General features: G+C 39.1%; 1 protein-coding gene across 1 annotated transcript in view; it reads left to right on the top strand.

The window, feature by feature from the left end:
* Positions 1-20,374, top strand: part of LOC128655265 (cytochrome P450 2C5-like) — a 217,747-nt gene that overhangs the window by 160,007 nt on the left and 37,366 nt on the right. The window contains exons 6-7 of the mRNA XM_053708926.1: positions 6,937-7,078; positions 18,091-18,275. Coding sequence (XP_053564901.1) covers positions 6,937-7,078; positions 18,091-18,275 — 327 coding nt within the window. The remainder of the gene's footprint in view (positions 1-6,936; positions 7,079-18,090; positions 18,276-20,374) is intronic.

The following is a 20,374-nucleotide window of genomic DNA, read 5'->3' as shown; positions in this document are numbered from 1 at the left end:
AATAATTAAAAAAAAAAACTTTTTTGACTGTGAAACATCAGTCTGCTAGTGTAATCTAATTGCAGTTGCTTGCCTGCTAGCGTGTGTGCCAGGCCCACTTGCCCAGTGCCACCACTCATATCTGGTGTAACAGTAGTGTAAATAATTTAAAAATAAAAAACTTTTTTGACTGTGAAACATCAGTCTGCTAGTGTAATCTAATAGCAGTTGCCTGCCTGCCAATGTGTATGCCCGGCCCACTTGCCCAGTGCCACCACTCATATCTGGTGTAACAGTAGTGTAAATAATTTAAAAAAACAAAACTTTTTGACTGTGAAACATCCGTCTGCTAGTGTAATCTAATTGCAGTTGCCTGCCTGCTAGAGTGTGGGCCAGGCCCACTTGCCCAGTGCCACCACTCATATCTGGTGTAACAGTAGTGTAAATAATTAAAAAAAAAAAACTTTTTTGACTGTGAAACATCAGTCTGCTAGTGTAATCTAATTGCAGTTGCCTGCCTGCTAACATGTGTGCCAGACCCACTTGCCCAGTGCCACCACTCATATCTGGTGTAACAGTAGTGTAAATAATAATAAAAAAAAAACTTTTTGACTGTGAAACATCAGTCTGCTAGTGTAATCTAATTGCAGTTGCCTGCCTGCTAGCGTGTGTGCCAGACCCACTTGCCCAGTGCCACCCCTCATATCTGGTGTAACAGTAGTGTAAATAATTAAAAAAAAAACTTTTTTGACTGTGAAACATCAGTCTGCTAGTGTAATCTAATTGCAGTTGCCTGCCTGCCAGCGTGTGTGCAAGGCCCACTTGTCCAGTGCCACCACTCATATCTGGTGTAACAGTAGTGTAAATAATTAAAAAAAAAAAAAAAACTTTTTTGAATGTGAAACATCAGTCTGCTAGTGTAATCTAATTGCAGTTGCTTGCCTGCTAGCGTGTGTGCCAGGCCCACTTGCCCAGTGCCACCACTCATATCTTGTGTAAAATTAGTGTAAATAATTTAAAAATAAAAAACTTTTTTGACTGTGAAACATCAGTCTGCTAGTGTAATCTAATAGCAGTTGCCTGCCTGCCAATGTGTATGCCCGGCCCACTTGCCCAGTGCCACCATTCATATCTGGTGTAACAGTAGTGTAAATAATTTAAAAAAACAAAACTTTTTGACTGTGAAACATCCGTCTGCTAGTGTAATCTAATTGCAGTTGCCTGCCTGCTAGAGTATGGGCCAGACCCACTTGCCCAGTGCCACCACTCATATCTGGTGTAACAGTAGTGTAAATAATAATAAAAAAAAAAACTTTTTGACTGTGAAACATCAGTCTGCTAGTGTAATCTAATTGCAGTTGCCTGCCTGCTAGCGTGTGTGCCAGACCCACTTGCCCAGTGCCACCCCTCATATCTGGTGTAACAGTAGTGTAAATAATTTAAAAAAAAACTTTTTTGACTGTGAAACATCAGTCTGCTAGTGTAATCTAATTGCAGTTGCCTGCCTGCCAGCGTGTGTGCCAGGCCCACTTGTCCAGTGCCACCACTCATATCTGGTGTAACAGTAGTGTAAATAATTAAAAAAAAAAAAAACTTTTTTGAATGTGAAACATCAGTCTGCTAGTGTAATCTAATTGCAGTTGCTTGCCTGCTAGCGTGTGTGCCAGGCCCACTTGCCCAGTGCCACCACTCATATCTTGTGTAAAAGTAGTGTAAATAATTTAAAAATAAAAAACTTTTTTGACTGTGAAACATCAGTCTGCTAGTGTAATCTAATTGCAGTTGCCTGTCTGCCAACGTGTGTGCCCGGCCCACTTGCCCAGTGCCACCACTCATATCTGGTGTAACAGTAGTGTAAATAATTTAAAAATAAAAAACTTTTTTGACTGTGAAACATCACTCTGCTAGTGTAATCTAATTGCAGTTGCCTGCCTGCCAATGTGTATGCCCGGCCCACTTGCCCAGTGCCACCACTCATATCTGGTGTAACAGTAGTGTAAATAATTTAAAAAAAAAAAAACTTTTTTGACTGTGAAACATCAGTCTGCTAGTGTAATCTAATTGCAGTTGCCTGCCTGCTAGCATGTGTGCCAGACCCACTTGCCCAGTGCCACCACTCATATCTGGTGTAACAGTAGTGTAAATAATAAAAAAAAAAAAAAATTGACTGTGAAACATCAGTCTGCTAGTGTAATCTAATTGCAGTTGCCTGCCTGCTAGCGTGTGTGCCAGCCAGGCCCACTTGACCAGTGCCACCACTCATATCTGGTGTAACAGTAGTGTAAATAATAAAAAAAAAAACTTTTTTGACTGTGAAACATCAGTCTGCTTGTGTAATCTAATTGCAGTTGCCTGCCTGCCAGCGTGTGTGCCAGGCTCACAGCGTATACTGTTCCCACTTGCCCAGTGCCACCACTCATATCTTGTTTAATAGTAGTGTAAGTGTACATTTAAAAAAAAAGGCAGATGCAGGCCACCCCGCAGGTGCAGTCGTGGTGCTGTGATTCCCTTTGGCCATAGAATAATGCCCAGTTTTCAGAGGCCACGTCCCATGAACTCAAAAAGTTCTGAGGAGGACTTAGTTGACTTTTTAACACAGGACACTCAATCTTCTATAGCTTCCACTCCGAACCTTTATGCACCATCCTCCTCCAGCTATCTTTGGGCACCTCTCAAGTTACCACCACTCACCCGCCTGCCGCCACCACCAACACTAGCACCACAGCCGCTTCACTTGATCTGTCAAAGGAGTTTTTTGCACATCAGTTGGAAGAAATGAGTGATGCGCAACCATCATTGACAGAGGATGTAGATAACAGTGATATGTCTCAGTCAGGCAGCATTACAGACATGGACGTACAGTGTGATGATGATGATGTTGTACCTGCTGCTGCTTCCTTTGTTGATTTGTCAGATACAAGTGAAGTGGTTGATGATGACGATGCGTCCGTGGATGTCACGTGGGTACCCACTAGAAGAGAAGAAGAACAGGGGGAAAGTTCAGATGGGGAGACAGAGAGGAGGAGGAGGAGAAGAGTTGGAAGCAGAGGGAGGTCATCGCAAGGAGCTAGTGGCACAGTCAGACAGCATGCACCCGGGGTCAGCCAGACAGCACGCCAATCAACGCATGCTGTTGCCACCACCAGAATGCTGTCATCGCAGAGCTCAGCAGTGTGGCATTTTTTGTGTGTGTCTGCCTCTGACAACAGCGATGCCATTTGCAACCTGTGCCAAAAGAAACTGAGTCGTAGGAAGTGCAATACCCACCTAGGTACAACTGCTTTGCGAAGGCACATGATCGCACATCACAAACACCTATGAGATCAACACATGAGTACAAGCAGCACACAAACTCAAAGCTGCCATCCTCCTCCTGGTCCAGCATCTTCAGTCACGTCAACCACTGCTTTCCTCCTTGCCCCCTCTCAACCATCCGCCACTCCGTCTCTCTTCCAGAGCATTTCCTGCTCATCTGCCCACAGTCAGGTGTCTGTCAAGGACATGTTTGAGCGTAAGAAGCCAATGTCACAAAGTCACCCCTTTGCCCGGTGTCTGACAGCTGGCTTGTCTGAACTCTTAGCCCGCCAGCTTTAACCATACAAGCTGGTGGAGTCTGAGGCATTCAAAAATTTTTTAGCTATTGGGACACTGAAGTGGAAGGTACCCGGCCGAAATTTCATTTCACAAAAGGCAATCCCCAACCTGTACTCGATTGTGCTCGAAAGGAAGTAATGGCATGTCTGGCACACAGTATTGGGGCAAGGGTCATATGACCACTGATAGCTAGTCTGCAAAGCATGGTCAGGGCAGGTATATCACCAACACTGTGCATTGGGTAACCTGCTAATGGCTGCCAAGTTATGGAAGTAGGAGGAGTAGAGGAGGTGGCAGCAGGCCTGCCACGACTTGCAGGCAGGCCTGCTGCCACCTCCTCTACTCCTCCTACTCCATCCTCTTCCATAACCTCCTCGGCTGAGTCCTCTTCTGTTGCTGCATTTTGCTCCACATCAACGGCACCCCCCCCAGCTCCGCAGGTACTATTCCACATCCCGGATACGGCAGTGTCACGCCGTCTTGGGGTTGACTTGCCTGAAAGCAGAGAGTCACACCGGTTCAGCACTTCTGTCCGCCCTGAACGCACAGGTGGATCAGTGGCTGACTCCGCACCAACTGGAGATTGGCAAAGTGGTTTCTGACAATGGAAGTAATTTGGTGGCGGCATTGAAATTGGACAAGTTGACAAATGTGCCGTGCATGGTGCTCGCTTCCAGCTGCTTTCCGGTTATTGCAGTGATGCCTCGACATCGAGGCATCCTGCAATAACACTTTCTGGCCATCCAATGCAGAGAGAGCCACTCTGTGGCCCTCTCTGCACCGGACATCGATGGCCGGTATCGTTGGTGGGTGGGAGCCGACTTGGGAGGCGGGTGGGCGGCCATCGGTGTGATCTGGAAGGTGGAGGGGGGCGGGATCGGGGGCGGAGCCTTCGGGGGCGCGCACGGGCGCGCGCGCGTGCACGGTGGGTGGCGGGAGGGCGCGTGCACGGGGCGGGAGCGGGTGGGAACCGCTACACTACAGAAAAAAAGTAAAGAGTAAAGGGTATTAAAAAATTAAATAAACATTTTAAAAAAAAAAGCATTTAAGCGATCTGGAAGGGGTGGGGGGTTGGTATTGGGGGGGGGGGAAGCTACACTACAGAAAAAGGAATTTTTTTTAATAAAAACACATATTTTCACTAAAATGGGTACTGGCAGACAGCTGCCAGTACCCAAGATGGCGCACATTAAGTCAGAGGGGGAGGGTTAGAGAGCTGTTGGGTGGGGGATCAGTGAGGTTGGGGGCTAAGGGGGATCCTACACAGAAGCATATGTAAATATGCTAAAACAAAATGCACAAAAATGCACAAATTTTCCTTTTATTTTAGTACTGGCAGAGTTTCTGCCAGTACTTAAGATGGCGGGGACATTTGTGGGGTAGGGGAGGGAAGAGAGATGTTTGGGAGGGATCAGGGGGTCTGATGTTTCAGGTGGGAGGCTGATCTCTACACTAAAGCTAAAATTAACCCTGCAAGCTCCCTACAAGCTACCTAATTAACCCCTTCACTGCTAGCCATAATACACGTGTGATGCGCAGCGCCATTTAGCAGCATTCTAATTACCAAAAAGCAACGCCAAAGTCATATATGTCTGCTATTTCTGAACAAAGGGGATCCCAGAGAAGCATTTACAACCATTTGTGCCATAATTGCACAAGCTGTTTGTAAATGATTTCAGTGACAAACCTAAAATTGTGAAAAATGTAATGTTTTTTTTAATTTGATCGCATTTGGCGGTGAAATGGTGGCATGAAATATACCAAAATGGGCCTAGATCAATACTTGGGGTTGTCTACTACACTACACTAAAGCTAAAAATACCCCAAAAAGCTCCTTACATGCTCCCTAATTAACCCCTTCACTGCTGGGCATAATACACGTGTGGTGCGCAGTGGCATTTAGCGGCCTTCTAATTACCAAAAAGCAATGCCAAAGCCATATATGTCTGCTATTTCTGAACAAAGGGGATCCCAGAGAAGAATTTACAACCATTTATGCCATAATTGCACAAGCAGTTTGTAAATAATTTCAGTGAGAAACTGAAAGTTTGTGAAAAAATTTGTGAAAAAGTGAACAATTTTTTGTATTTGATCGCATTTGGCGGTGAAATGGTGGCATGAAATATACCAAAATGGGCCTAGATCAATACTTTGGGATGTCTTCTAAAAAAAAATATATATATGTCAATGGATATTCAGGGATTCCTGAAAGATATCAGTGTCCCAATGTAACTAGCGCTAATTTTGAAAAAAATATGTTTTGAAAATAGCAAAGTGCTACTTGTATTTATGGCCCTATAAGTTACAAAAAAAGCAAAGAAGATGTAAACATTGGGTATTTCTAAACTCAGGACAAAATTTAGAAACTATTTAGCATGGGTGTTTTTTGGTGGTTGTAGATATGTAACAGATTTTGGGGTTCAAAGTTAGAAAAAGTGTGTTTTTTTCCATTTTTCCTCATATTTTATAATTTTTTTTATAGTAAATGATAAGATATGATGAAAATAATGGTATTTTTAGAAAGTCCATTTAATGGCGAGAAAAACGGTATATAATATGTGTGGGTACAGTAAATGAGTAAGAGGAAAATTTCAGCTAAACACAAACACTGCAGAAATGTAAAAATAGCCTTGGTCCCAAACGGACAGAAAATGGAAAAGTGCTCTGGTCACTAAGGGGTTAAAGGGGCAGTATGCTCCATAATTGTTATTGTTTAAAAAGATAGATACTCCTTTTATTATTCATTCACCAGTTTTGAATAACCAACACAGTTATATTAATATACTTATTACCTCTGTAATCTAAGTCTCTGCAGACTGCCCTCTTAACTCAGTTATTTTGACAGACTTGCATTTAAGCCAATCGGTGCTGACTCATAAATAACTCCACAGGAGTGAGCACAATGTTATTTATATGACATACATGAATAAGCACTGTCTAACTAAGAAACACTGTCACTATGCACTGAGATAAGAGGCGGCCTTCAAGGGCTTAGAAATTAGCATATGAATCTAAGTGTAACTTTCAACAAAGAATACCAAGAGAAGAAAGCAAATTTGTTGATAAAAGTATATTGTAAAGTTTTTTAAAATTACATGCCCTATCTGAATCATGACAGTTTAATTTTGACTAGACTGTCCCTTTAAATATTTAATAATCCATTTATAATACCAGATGGTGTGTTATTCTTTGCACAAGGTTGCACTAAAGACAATGCTCCCTGCACTATCGGTTCAATCATATTTGTAATCTAAGCCTTATGGGATTTAAATAAAGTGCAGATAGTTTTGTTTAACTGAAATATATTTTAAATATGTGTTGCATATTTGTTTCATTTTCATTTTTTTTATATATAAAATTTAGGAAGACAAGGTTCATGGAAAAATTTTCAGCAATGAAAATCTGGTGCATCTTGTGAGTGATTTATTTTTTGCTGGAATGGAGACAACATCCACGACTCTGCGCTGGGGTTTTCTGATTATGATGAAATACTCAGAAATACAAAGTAAGAAAAAAAATTATGTTACCTTTAAGTTTTTTTTTTTTATATATATTTAATAAATCCAGATTAGAGCAAAACAATTATTTATTATGATATAAAGTTATTAGGCTACATTTACTAATCGCCTGACGGACAAGGACGGACATCTTGCCCCTGTCTGTCCAGCATCTCAGCTGGCGGGAAGCAATACGCTGCCTGCATTTATCATTGCACAAGCTGCTGAGAAGCCTGGGGGATTGACGAATGTCACTTTAGAGTTGGCATAGCAGGTTAAAGGGACATTAAAGTAAAAAATTATCTTTCAAGGTTCAGATATAGCGCACAATATTTAACAACTTTCCAATTCACGTCTATAATCAAAATGGACAGAGTCTTTTTATTTGCGCACTTTCAGGTAGATTACAAGTTATGCACGCTAGAGGGTTTTTAATGAACACAACAAAAGTTGCATTATATAACCCTCCATAGTGCAGCCATTACAAGTTTTAAAACAGCCGGCTTGTGCATGCGATATGCAGCTTTTAAGCTCCATACCTCATAAAAAACAAGCGCTGTTTTGACGTGCTCGTGCACGCTTTCCCCATAGACATGAATGGGGACTAAGTGTTAGAAAAAAACCTAACACCTGCGATCTCTGAATGATAAGCTCTGTAACGCAGCCCCATTGATGTCTATGGGGAAAAAAAAGCTAAGTTTAAACCTAACACCCTAACATAAACCCCCCGTCTAAACACCCCTCTGCTGCCCCCGACATCGCCAACACCTACAAAATGTTATTAACCCCTAATCTGCCGCCCCAACATCGCCGACACCTACATAATGTTATTAACCCCTAATCTCTCCCGATATCGCCGCCACAGAAATAAAGGTATTAACCCCTAATCTGCCGCTTCCAATATCGCCACCATTATATTAAAGTTATTAACTCCTATTCCGCCGTTCCCCGACATCTCCGCCACTAGATAAAGGTATTAACCTCTAAATCTCTGGCCTCCGACATCACTAACACTAAATAAACCTATTAACCCCTAAACCGACAGCTCCCCACATCGCAAAACACTAAATTATAACTATTAAACTATTAACCGCTAAATCTAACCCTAACCCTAACACCCCCTAACTTTAAAATAATTAAAATGGACCTAAATTAAAGTTACAATTTCTTAATTAAATAAGACCTATTTAAAACTAAATACTTACCTGTGAAATTAAATAAAAACCTAAGCTAGCTACAATATAACTATAATTATATTGTAGCTAGCTTACGGCTAGATTTAGAGTTTTGTCGGTAACGACCCACGTAGCTAACTCTGGCTTTTTTTTCCCCGCACCTTTTAAATACTGCTGGTATTTAGAGTTCACAGAATGGCTGGGTTTTCAGTGCGTTAGGCTCGCAAAAGGGAGCGTAGAGCATAATTTACCGCCACTGCAACTCTCAATACCAGCGGTGCTTACGGACGCGGCCAGCTTCAAAAACGTGCTTGTGCACGATTCCCCCATAGAAAACAATGGGGCCGTTTGAGCTGAAAAAAAACCTAACACCTGCAAAAAAGCAGCGTTCAGCTCCTAACGCAGCCCCATTGTTTCCTATGGGGAAACACTTCCTAAGTCTGCACCTAACACCCTAACATGAACCCCGAGTCTAAACACCCCTAACCTTACACTTATTAACCCCTAATCTGCCGCCCCCGCTATCACTGACCCCTGCATATTATTATTAACCCCTAATCTGCCGCTCCGTACACCACCGCAACCTACATTATACCTATGTACCCCTAATCTGCTGCCCCTAACACCGCCGTTCCCTATATTATATTTATTAACCCCTAATCTGCCCCCCACAATGTCGCCACCAGCTACCTACAATAATTTACCCCTAATCTGCCGACCGGACCTCACCGCTACTATAATAAATGTATTAACCCCTAATCCGCCTCACTAACCCTATAATAAATAGTATTAACCCCTAATCTGCCCTCCCTAACATCGCTGACACCTAACTTCAAGTATTAACCCCTAATCTGCCGACCGGACCTCGCCGCTACTATAATAAATGTATTAACCCCTAAAGCTAAGTCTAACCCTAACCCTAACACCCCCCTAAGTTAAATATAATTTAAATCTAACGAAATAAATTAACTCTTATTAAATAAATTATTCCTATTTAAAGATAAATACTTACCTGTAAAATAAATCCTAATATAGCTACAATATAAATAAAAATTATATTGTAGCTAATTTAGGATTTATATTTATTTTACAGGCAACTTTGTATTTTATTTAACCAGGTACAATAGCTATTAAATAGTTAATAACTATTTAATAGCTACCTAGTTAAAATAATTACAAAATTAACTGTAAAATAAATCCTAACCTAAGTTACAATTAAACCTAACACTACACTATCAATAAATTAATGAAATAAAATACCTACAATTATCTACAATTAAACCTAATACTACACTATCAATAAATTAATTCCATAAAATACCTACAAATAAATACAATTAAATAAACTAACTAAAGTACAAAAAAATAAAAAAGCTAAGTTACAAAAAATAAAAAAATTAATTACAAACATAATAAAAATATTACAACAATTTTAAGCTAATTACACCTACTCTTAGCCCCCTAATAAGATAACAAAGCCCCCCAAAATAAAAAAATGCCCTACCCTATTCTAAAATTAATATAGAAAAGCTCTTTTACCTCACCAGCCCTTAAAAGGGCCTTTTTGTGGGGCATGCCCCAAATAATTCAACTCTTTTGCCTGTAAAAAAAAACATACAATACCCCCCCAACATTACAACTCACCACCCACATACCCCTAATCTAACCCAAACCCCCCTTAAATAAACCTAACACTAAGCCCCTGAAGATCTTCCTACCTTGTCTCCACCATGCCAGGTATCACCGATCGCTCCAGGCTCCAAAGACTTCATCCAAGCCCAAGCGGGGGGCTGGAGATCCATCATCCGGCTGAAGTCTTCTATCAAGCGGTGGCTGAAGAGGTCCAGAAGAGGCTCCAAAGTCTTCATCCTATCTGCGCAGAAGAGGAGATCAGGACCGGCAACCATCTTCTTCCAAGCGGCATCTTCTATCATCCGATGACAAGCGGCTCCATCGTGAAGACCTCCGGCTCGGATCCATCCTCTTCTATCAGTCAATCGGAATTAAGGTAGGAAAATTCTGATTGGCTGATGGAATCAGCCAATCAGATTCAAGTTCAATCCAATTGGCTGATCCGATCAGCCAATCAGATTGAGCTCGCATTCTATTGGCTGATCAGAACAGCCAATAGAATGCGAGCTCAATCTGATTGGCTGATTGGATCAGCCAATCGGATTGAACTTGAATCTGATTGGCTGATCCCATCAGCCAATCAGAATTTTCCTACCTTAATTCCGATTGGCTGATAGAATCCTATCAGCCAATCGGAATTCGAGGGACGCCATCTTGGATGACGTCCCTTAAAGGAACCTTCATTCGTCGTCTAGTCGTCGGAAGAAGAGGATGAATCCGCGCCGGAGGTCTTCACGATGGAGCCGCTTGTCATCGGATGATAGAAGATGCCGCTTGGAAGAAGATGGTTGCCGGTCCGGATCTCCTCTTCTGCGTGGATAGTATGAAGACTTTGGAGCCTCTTCTGGACCTCTTCAGCCGCCGCTTGATAGAAGACTTCAGCCGGATGATGGATCTCCAGCCCCCACTTGGGCTTGGATGAAGATTTCGGAGCCTGGAGCGTTCGGTGATACCTGGCATGGTGAAGACAAGGTAGGAAGATCTTCAGGGGCTTAGTGTTAGGTTTATTTAAGGGGAGTTTGGGTTAGATTAGGGGTATGTGGGTGGTGGGTTGTAATGTTGGGGGGGGTATTGTATGTTTTTTTTTCCAGGCAAAAGAGCTGAATTCTTTGGGGCATGCCCCGCAAAAAGGCCCTTTTAAGGGCTGGTAAGGTAAAAGAGCTTTTTTATTTTAATTTTAGAATAGGGTAGGGCATTTTTTTATTTTGGGGGCTTTGTTATTTTATTAGGGGGCTTAGAGTAGGTGTAATTAGCTTAAAATTTTTGTAATATTTTTATTATGTTTGTAATTCATTTTTTTATTTTTTGTAACTTAGCTTTTTTATTTTTTGTACTTTAGTTAGTTTATTTAATTATATTTATTTGTAGGTATTTTATGTAATTAATTTATTGATAGTGTAGTGTTAGGTTTAATTGTAACTTAGGTTAGGATTTATTTTACAGGTAATTTTGTAATTATTTTAACTAGGCAGCTATTAAATAGTTATTAACTATTTAATAGCTATTGTACCTGGTTAAAATAAATACAAAGTTGCCTGTAAAATAAATATAAATCCTAAAATAGCTACAATATAATTATTATTGATATTGTAGCTATATTAGGGTTTATTTTACAGGTAAGTATTTAGCTTTAAATAGGAATAATTTATTTAATAAGAGTTAATTTATTTCGTTAGATTTAAATTATATTTAACTTAGGGGGGTGTTAGTGTTAGGGTTAGACTTAGCTTTAGGGGTTAATACATTTATTATAGTAGCGGTGAGGTCCGGTCGGCAGATTAGGGGTTAATAAGTGTAGGTAGGTGTCGGCGACGTTGAGGGGGGCAGATTAGGGGTTAATAAATATAATATAGGGGTCGGCGGTGTTAGGGGCAGCAGATTAGGGGTACATAACTATAATGTAGGTGGCGGCAGTGTGCGGTCGGCAGATTAGGGGTTAAAAAAATTTAATCGAGTGGCGGCGATGTGGGGGGACCTCGGTTTAGGGGTACATAGGTAGTTTATTGGTGTTAGTGTACTTTAGAGCACAGTAGTTAAGAGCTTTATGAACCGGCGTTAGCCCAAAAGGTCTTAACTCCTGACTTTTTTCTGTGGCTGGAGTTTTGTCGTTAGATTTCGAACGCTCACTTCAGCCAAGACTCTAAATACCAGCGTTAGAAAGATCCCATTGAAAAGATAGGATACGCAATTGGCGTAGGGGGATCTGCGGTATGGAAAAGTCGTGGCTGCAAAGTGAGCGTTAGACCCTTTCCTGACTGACTCCAAATACCAGCGAGCGGTAAATACCAGCGAGCGGTAAAAACCAGCGTTAGGAGCCTCTAACGCTGGTTTTGACGGCTACCGCCAAACTCTAAATCTAGGCGTTAGGTTTTTATTTCACAGGTAAGTTTGTATTTATTTTAACTAGGTAAACTGGTTAGTAAATAGTTATTTATTTTTTACTAACTACCTAGTTAAAATAAATACAATCTTACCTGTGAAATAAAAGATAAGCGGCCTTACACTAAAACCTAACATTACAAAAATAAAAAAATACTAAAATTACAAAAAATAAAAAAAACTACCATTACAAAAAATAACAAACACTCGGCTAGATTGAGAGCTTTGCGGTAGCTGAAAAAGCAGCGTTGACCGGTCCCAACGCTGCTTTTTAATGCCCGCTGGTATTACGAGTCTTGCAGGTACAGGTGTACCGCTCACTTTTTTGGCCAGACTCGGAAATACCGCAAATCCACTTACGTCAATTGAGTATCCTATTTTTTCAATGGGACTTGCATGGCGCCGGTATTACGAGTTAGCGATACACCCTCTCCTGTCAAGCCTGGTACCGCATTTTAAAGTCAGTAGTTAAGAGTTTTACACCACAACGCCGTAGCATAAAACTCTTAACTAAAGTGCTAAAAAGTACACTAACACCCATAAACTACCTAATAACCCCTAAACCGAGGCCCACATCGCAAATACTAAAATTAAATTTTTAACCCCTAATCTGCCGAACAGGACATCGCCGCCACTATAATAAATATATTAACCCTTAAACCGCCGCACTCCCGTCTGGCAAACACTAGTTAAAAATTATTAACCCCTAATCTGCCGACCCTAACATCACCAACACCTATTTACATTTATTAACCCCTAATTTGTCGCCACTATATTAAAGTTATTAACCCCTAAATCTAAGTCTAACCCTAACCCTAACACCCCTTACTTAAATATAATTTAAATAAATCTAAATAAAATAACTATCATTAACTAAATAATTCCTATTTAAAACTAAATACTTACCTATAAAATAAACCCTAAGCTAGCTACAATATAACTAATAGTTACATTGTATCTAGCTTAGGTTTTATTTTTATTTTACAGGCAAGTTTGTATTTATTTTAACTAGGTAGAATAGTTACTAAATAGTTATTAACTATTTAATAAACTACCTAGTTAAAATAAATACAAAGTACCTGTAAAATAAAACCTAACCTAAGTTACAATTACACCTAACACTACACTATAATTAAATTAATTCTCTAAATGAAATACAATTAAATACAATTAAATAAAATGATCTAAAGTACAAAAAAAAAAAATCACTAAATTACAGAAAATAATAAAGAAATTACAAGATTTTTAAACTAATTACACCTAATCTAATCCCACTAACAAAATAAAAAAGCCCCCCCCAAAATAAAAAAGCCCTACCCTACACTAAATTACAAATAGTCCTTAAAAGGGCCTTTTGCGGGGCATTGCCCCAAAGTTATCAGCTCTTTTACCTGTAAATAAAATTACAAATGCCCACCCCAACATTAAAACCCACCACCCACACAACCAACCCTACTCTAAAACCCACCCAATACCCCCTTAAAAAAAACCTAACACTAACCCCTTGAAGATCACCTTACCGGGAGAAGGCTTCACCCAACCGGGCCGAACTCCTCAACGAAGCCTGGAGAATTGATCCTCCAGACGGGCAGAAGTCTTCATCCGGACGGCATCTTCTATCTTCATCCATCCGGCGTGGAGCGGGTCCATCTTCAAGACATCCGACGTGGAGCATCCTCTTCCTTCCGACGGCCAACACTGAATAAATGTTCCTTTAAATGACATCATCCAAGATTGGAGTCCCTTCAATTCCCATTGGCTGATAGAATCAGCCAATCGGAATAAAGGCAAAAAAAATCCTATTGGCTGATGCAATCAGCCAATAGGATTGAAGTTCAATCTTATTGGCTGATCCAATCAGCCAATAGATTGAGCTGGCATTCTATTGGCTGTTCCAATCAGCCAATAGAATGCCAGCTCAATCCTATTGGCTGATCCAATCAGACAATAGGATTGAACTTAAATCCTATTGGATGATTGCCTCAGTCAATAGGATTTTTTTCTACCTTAATTCCGATTGGCTGATAGAATTCTATCAGCCAATCGGAATCCAAGGGATGCCATCTTGGATGACGTCATTTAAAGGAACATTCATTCAGTGTTAGCCGTCGGAAGGAAGAGGATGCTCCGCGTCAGATGTCTTGAAGATGGACCCGCTCCGTGCTGGATGGATGAAGATAGAAGATGCCGTCTGGATGAAGACTTCTGCCCGTCTGGAGTACCACTTCTACCTGTCTAGAAGACCACTTCTCCCGGCTTCGTGGAGGACTTCAGCCCAGTTGGGTGAAGACTTCTCCCGGTAAGGTGATCTTCAAGGGGTTAGTGTTAGGTTTTTTAAGGGAGTATTGGGTGGGTTTTAGAATAGGGTTGGTTGTGTGGGTGGTGGGTTTTAATGTTGGGGGGGCATTTTTATATATTTTTTACAGGTAAAAGACCTGATTACTTTGGGGCAATGCCCCGCAAAAGGCCCTTTTAAGGGCTATTTGTAATTTAGTGTAGGGTAGGGCTTTTTATTTTGGGGGGGCTTTTTTAGTTTGTTAGTGGGATTAGATTAGGTGTAATTAGTTTAAAATTCTTGTAATTTGTTTATTATTTTCTGTAATTTAGTGTTTGTTTTTTTTTGTACTTTAGATCATTTTATTTAATTGTATTTAATTGTATTTAATTTAGGGAATTAATTTAATTATAGTGTAGTGTTAGGTGTAATTTTAACTTAGGTTAGGTTTTATTTTACAGGTACTTTTGTATTTATTTTAGCTAGGTAGTTTATTAAATAGTTAATAACTATTTAGTAACTATTTTACCTAGTTAAAATAAATACAAACTTGCCTGTAAAATAAAAATAAAACCTAAGCTAGATACAATGTAACTATTAGTTTTTATTGTAGCTAGCATAGGGTTTATAGGTAAGTATTTAGTTATAAATAGGAATTATTTAGATAATGATAGTTATTTTATTTAGATTTATTTTAATTATATTTAAGTTAGAGGTTGTTAGGGTTAGGGTTAGACTTAGGTTTAGGGGTTAATATGTTTATTATAGTGGCAGCGATATTGGGGGCACAGATTAGTGGTTAATAAATGTTGGTAGGTTGCGGCGACATTGGGGGCGGCAGATTAGGGGTTAATAAATATAATGTAGGTGGCGGTGGCGATGTTGGGGGCAGCAGATTAGGGGTTAATAAGTATAATGTAGGTGGCGGCGATGTCTGGAGTGGCAGATTAGGGGTTAATAATTATAATGCAGGTGTCGGCGATGTCGGGGGTGGCAGATTAGGGGTTAATAAGTGTAAGATTAGGGGTGTTTAGACTCAGGGTTCATGTTAGAGTGTTAGGTGTAGACATAAATTTTATTTCCCCATAGGAATCAATGGGGCTGCATTACTGAGCTAAACGCTGCATTTTTGCAGGTGTTAGGTTTTTTTTCAGCCGGGTCACCCCATTGATTCCTATGGGGAAATCGTGCACGAGTACGTTACACCAGCTCACCGCTGACTTAAGCAGCGCTGGTATTGAGGTGAGACGGGGAGCAAAATTTTACTCTACGCTCACTTTTTTGCGGTTAACGCCGGGTTTGTAAAAACCCATAATACCAGTGCTGTCTGTAAGTGAGTGGTTAGCATAAACTGCTCATTAGCACCGCACCCCTGTTACCGCAAAACTTGCAATCTAGCCGACTAAAATTACAAGAAATAACAAACGAAATTATCCAAAACAATAAAAATTATTCCTATTCTAATACTCTGTTTTAAAAAAAATCCAACCCAAAATAAAACTCTAATCTATAATTAACTACCAAGGGCCCTTAAAAGGGTCTTTTGTAGGGCATTGCCCTAAAGTTAACAGCCCTTTTGCTAAAAAAGAAAATCAAACACCCACTAACAGTATACAAACCCCAACCCCACAAAATAAAAATAAAGTTAAACCTAATCTACCCATTGCCCTGAAAAGGGCATTTGTATGGGCATTGCCCTTAAAAGGGCATTCAACTCTTTTAAGAGTACCCAAACCCTAATCTTAATATAAAAACCCACCCCAAAAAGAAATAAAAAACATTACACAAAATAACAAACAAATTATCCAAAATAAAAAAATTATTCCTATTCTAACACATTTTTTTTAAAAACACCCCCCCCCAAAAAAACGAATCTATAATAAACTACCAAGAGCCCTGAAAATGGCCTTTTGTAGGGCATTGCCCTAAGTTAAACAGCTTTTTTTGCAAAAAAATAAAAACAAACACTCCTTAACATTACAAACCCCCACCCACCCAAACACACAAAATAAAAGAAATCTAACTAAAAAAACCTAATCTACCCATTGCCCTGAAAAGGGCATTTGTATTGGCATTGCCCTTAAAAGGACAATTTAGCACTTTTGCTGCCCATAAAGGGCATTCAGCTCTTTTAAGAGTGCCCAAACCCTAATCTAAAATAAAAACCTACCCAAAAACCCTTAAAAAACCTAACACTAACCCCCGACGATCCACTTTCAGTTTTTGAAGTCCCGCTTGAATGATCTTCATCCAGGCGGCAAAGTCCTCATCCAGGCGGCGAGAATTTGTCAAACTGCAATGAGTATTCAGTAGAAAATACGATAGTATCTGGAGAAAATGTTTTTCTTTTACTGTCATTTTTGGGATTTTTATGTGGTTCCCAGTGTTTTATCTCTTCATAAGTTTATATTAAATATTTATTATCATAACCTCTAGCAGTAAATCTAGCTATAAGATCATTACCTTGTTGCTCATAACTCTGTATTGTACTCACATTACGGTGGAGTCTCATGAATTGGATTTTAGGAATAGATCTAACTAAGTGTCTGGGGTGACAGGATTCAGCATGTAGTATAGTGTTACCTGCTGTCTCTTTGCGAAAAAGTGCTTGACAGGATTCTAGCTGTTGATAGATTGCCTGATCATTGTACATCCAAATAGTTAACGGTATTTTCTTTTTATTACCCTGTAAATCTAAGATTAACATCATTGCAATTAATATAACCTAGGAAATCCTCAAAGGAAAAAGGCTCTTTCACTATAAAGATCAAATCATCTATAAACCTCATATAGAATAATATGTTAGAGCCAAAAGGGTTGTTCATGTTGTAAATGTATTGCATTCTCAGACAGTAGAATTTTTCATTTCCATGTTATTAATAATTTTATCATAATGAAAGATTGTTTTGTTCTAAGATAACATATTCTTTGATGTTAAACTTATTTCTATGTTTCAAATGATGCAGCACAAATGTTTTGCTATTCTGCTTCAATTGTACATGGGATTTAGCATAGTTCATGTGTTATATAAAGTGTAACTACACCTTTAAGGTGACAATAGATACCTGCTTTTTTACATGTCGGGATTTCATTGGTGCAATTGGTTTTTAAATCACAATGTCTTATGTTTGAATTTTATCTATGAGAAAGCACCTGGTTGCAGCGTGAAACTCGTCAGATTTGCCCTTTGTATAGTGCTTTTTACATTTTTTCAATAAAGTGGACCACTTTTAACTTTTTCTCAGTTGCAGCTTGTTTTCTTTGTCGACTAATGACTATTTTACGTAAGAGAATATTTTTTTTAGCGAAAGAGCAATTGATTTATGAAATAGCCTTTTGGTAGATGTGTTAAATATAAAATATAAAATTATGTAAGGGAATATCAAAGATACAACTAAGGATATCCATTAATCATGTTTATCATACAGTAGAACATTCAGGCAATATGTTTTTATGTTGCAAATATTTTTAATTTATAAAAAAACTTTATTTTACCCATACTGTCTTAAAAGAGTTGAATAAATAGCTTAAAATGACAAAATATATTTTATCCTTACAGAAAATGTACAAAATGAAATTGAAAAAGTGATTGGATCTGCCCAGCCTCAAATGGAACACCGTAAAAAAATGCCTTATACTGACGCTGTAATTCACGAAATTCAAAGATTTAGTAGCATTATACCAACCCCTAGTCCACGTGAGATTACTCATGATGTTGTTTTAAAAGGTTATTTTCTACCAAAGGTTTGTAACAATGTTATCTCTTCTATATTTTTAAATGTTTTTGCTAAAATAGCTGATCTATGAAATAACATAAGCAAAGCTGTATTCTTATTGTATGCTTGTATAAATGTACTGATTAGCTTACAAAATACACGTTACTAAATTAGGAATTAATATATGAGAACAATTCTAGAAAGCTTAAAGGAGCATTAAACACTAAGGGCCAGATTACAAGTGGAGCGCTAAATACCGGATTCATAAAAGCAATATTTGTGCTCCACTGTGTAAAACCAGCGCGGCTAATGTGTGCTGGTATTAAAAGCTGTCAGCGAGTTCGAGTTCGCAGAGTTGGGAAAAATTGCACTCACGAGAGTGGGCTTCCATAGGATTCAATGAGAGCCTTGTTCTGATGCTGTCAGATGCACAGAGAAGCGATGGCAGCAAATATAAATATATATGTATATGATTGTATACATACTGTATATATGTATGTGTTAATATGTGTATATACACATATAAACACATACATATATATGTACAGTATATAAGCATATACATATATATTTACTGGGAACACACAGTTCCCATAGACAACAATGTAAAGGCACTTTTCAGTGCTGGTTTTTCTTTTCTAACACCCTACTCTCATCAACTTTAGATCCAAAATATTGCCTAGTGCAGTTATTTTATTAAAAAATTAAGATGCTGCTATCATTATTTTGGGGGCATTTGGGGCACATTTATAAAATTAACTAGAGATCTGATCTCTGGTTAATTTTATAAGCGCTATTTGCTACCTCAAGCTTGCGGTAGCAATAACCAGCCACTTGTAATGGCTGGTCAATTATAGAATGCCAGCAAACGGGTAAATTTGACGTCTGCGGCCCCACGATAATTTAGCACTCCACTTGTAATCTAGACCTAAAAAAATACTAATTAGAATGATGCATTTAAAGAAAATATGTCTGAGAATAACAAGTAGATGTATTTTTTAAAGTTTCTTTAGCTGTTTAAATATTGACAAGATAAGTGTAAACTTTAGTGTCTATAAAACAATTCTGTAACTTTGGTTACCTCTCTACTGTGGCCAATAAGTGACAGTTATATATAGGTCACTAGAGTGTGCAGCTAATTGCTGTGTGAAACATAACTGTGCATCTATTTCTAAAAGGACTTGAAAAGCTCATAATTTCAGAATTGAATTACACGAAAAGGAGACAAAATAAGTAATGAAAGTATATTGCAGGCTTTTTTATATATATGATTAATCATTTTATATTACTATCTCAAAGGGTTTAATGTCCTTTTAATAAAGCAATTTACAAATTGAATATGGTAACAAATGGGGAAAAGCAATTAACATAAACAATGACCATTACAGGTACACTCCAGGTAGAATTGGAATCCATGTGGATGCATTTCAGTTTTGAATAGAAGCATTTTTGTAATATACATGTCTTAGCAAAAATGCTTCTAATAACAGCTACAGCTGTTTCAAAGTGTATTTAAGTATGCACCGTGCACCAGCATTTTAAACACAGCACATGCTCAGAGAACCTAAGGTGCTTGTACTATCTGGTAATTACTCAATTTGTTACATTGTCCCAAAGCAGCCACCTTCTACATATTGCCAAAGATTCACAATAATCCAACTATCCCTCTAGGACACCCGATAGTCTCTGATATTGATAACTTAACGGAAAAGGCAAGTCAATACATTGGCCCTACTTATCAAGCCGTCGACTTTCTAGCATTCGCTGGCACCAATACGCTTGCCTAAGATCGCCTAACATCGCTGTCGCAGACCTGAATACGTTTGCCAAAATTATCAAGAAAGCTGTCAAAAAGCTGCGCATCAAGTACGGTGCGATGAGCAGCAGACTGTTGTTAACTAACAGTCATCGATCTCGCTGCTCATCGGCTTATTCGCAGCTTTCTTTCTACCCTGTCACTAAGCACCCACACTATACTATACTGTTTTACCCCCTATACCGCCGCTCCCAGACCCGTCACAACTCTAAGAAATGTATTAACCTCTAAACTGCCACTCCCAGAGCCCACCGCAACATAATAAAGTTATTAACCCCTAAACCGCTGCTCCCGGACCCCGCCACCATCTA

The sequence above is a fragment of the Bombina bombina genome, chromosome 4, assembly GCF_027579735.1.
Source record: "Bombina bombina isolate aBomBom1 chromosome 4, aBomBom1.pri, whole genome shotgun sequence".
Classification (NCBI taxonomy): Eukaryota; Metazoa; Chordata; class Amphibia; order Anura; family Bombinatoridae; genus Bombina; species Bombina bombina.
This window is presented reverse-complemented; position numbering and strand designations above follow the sequence as displayed.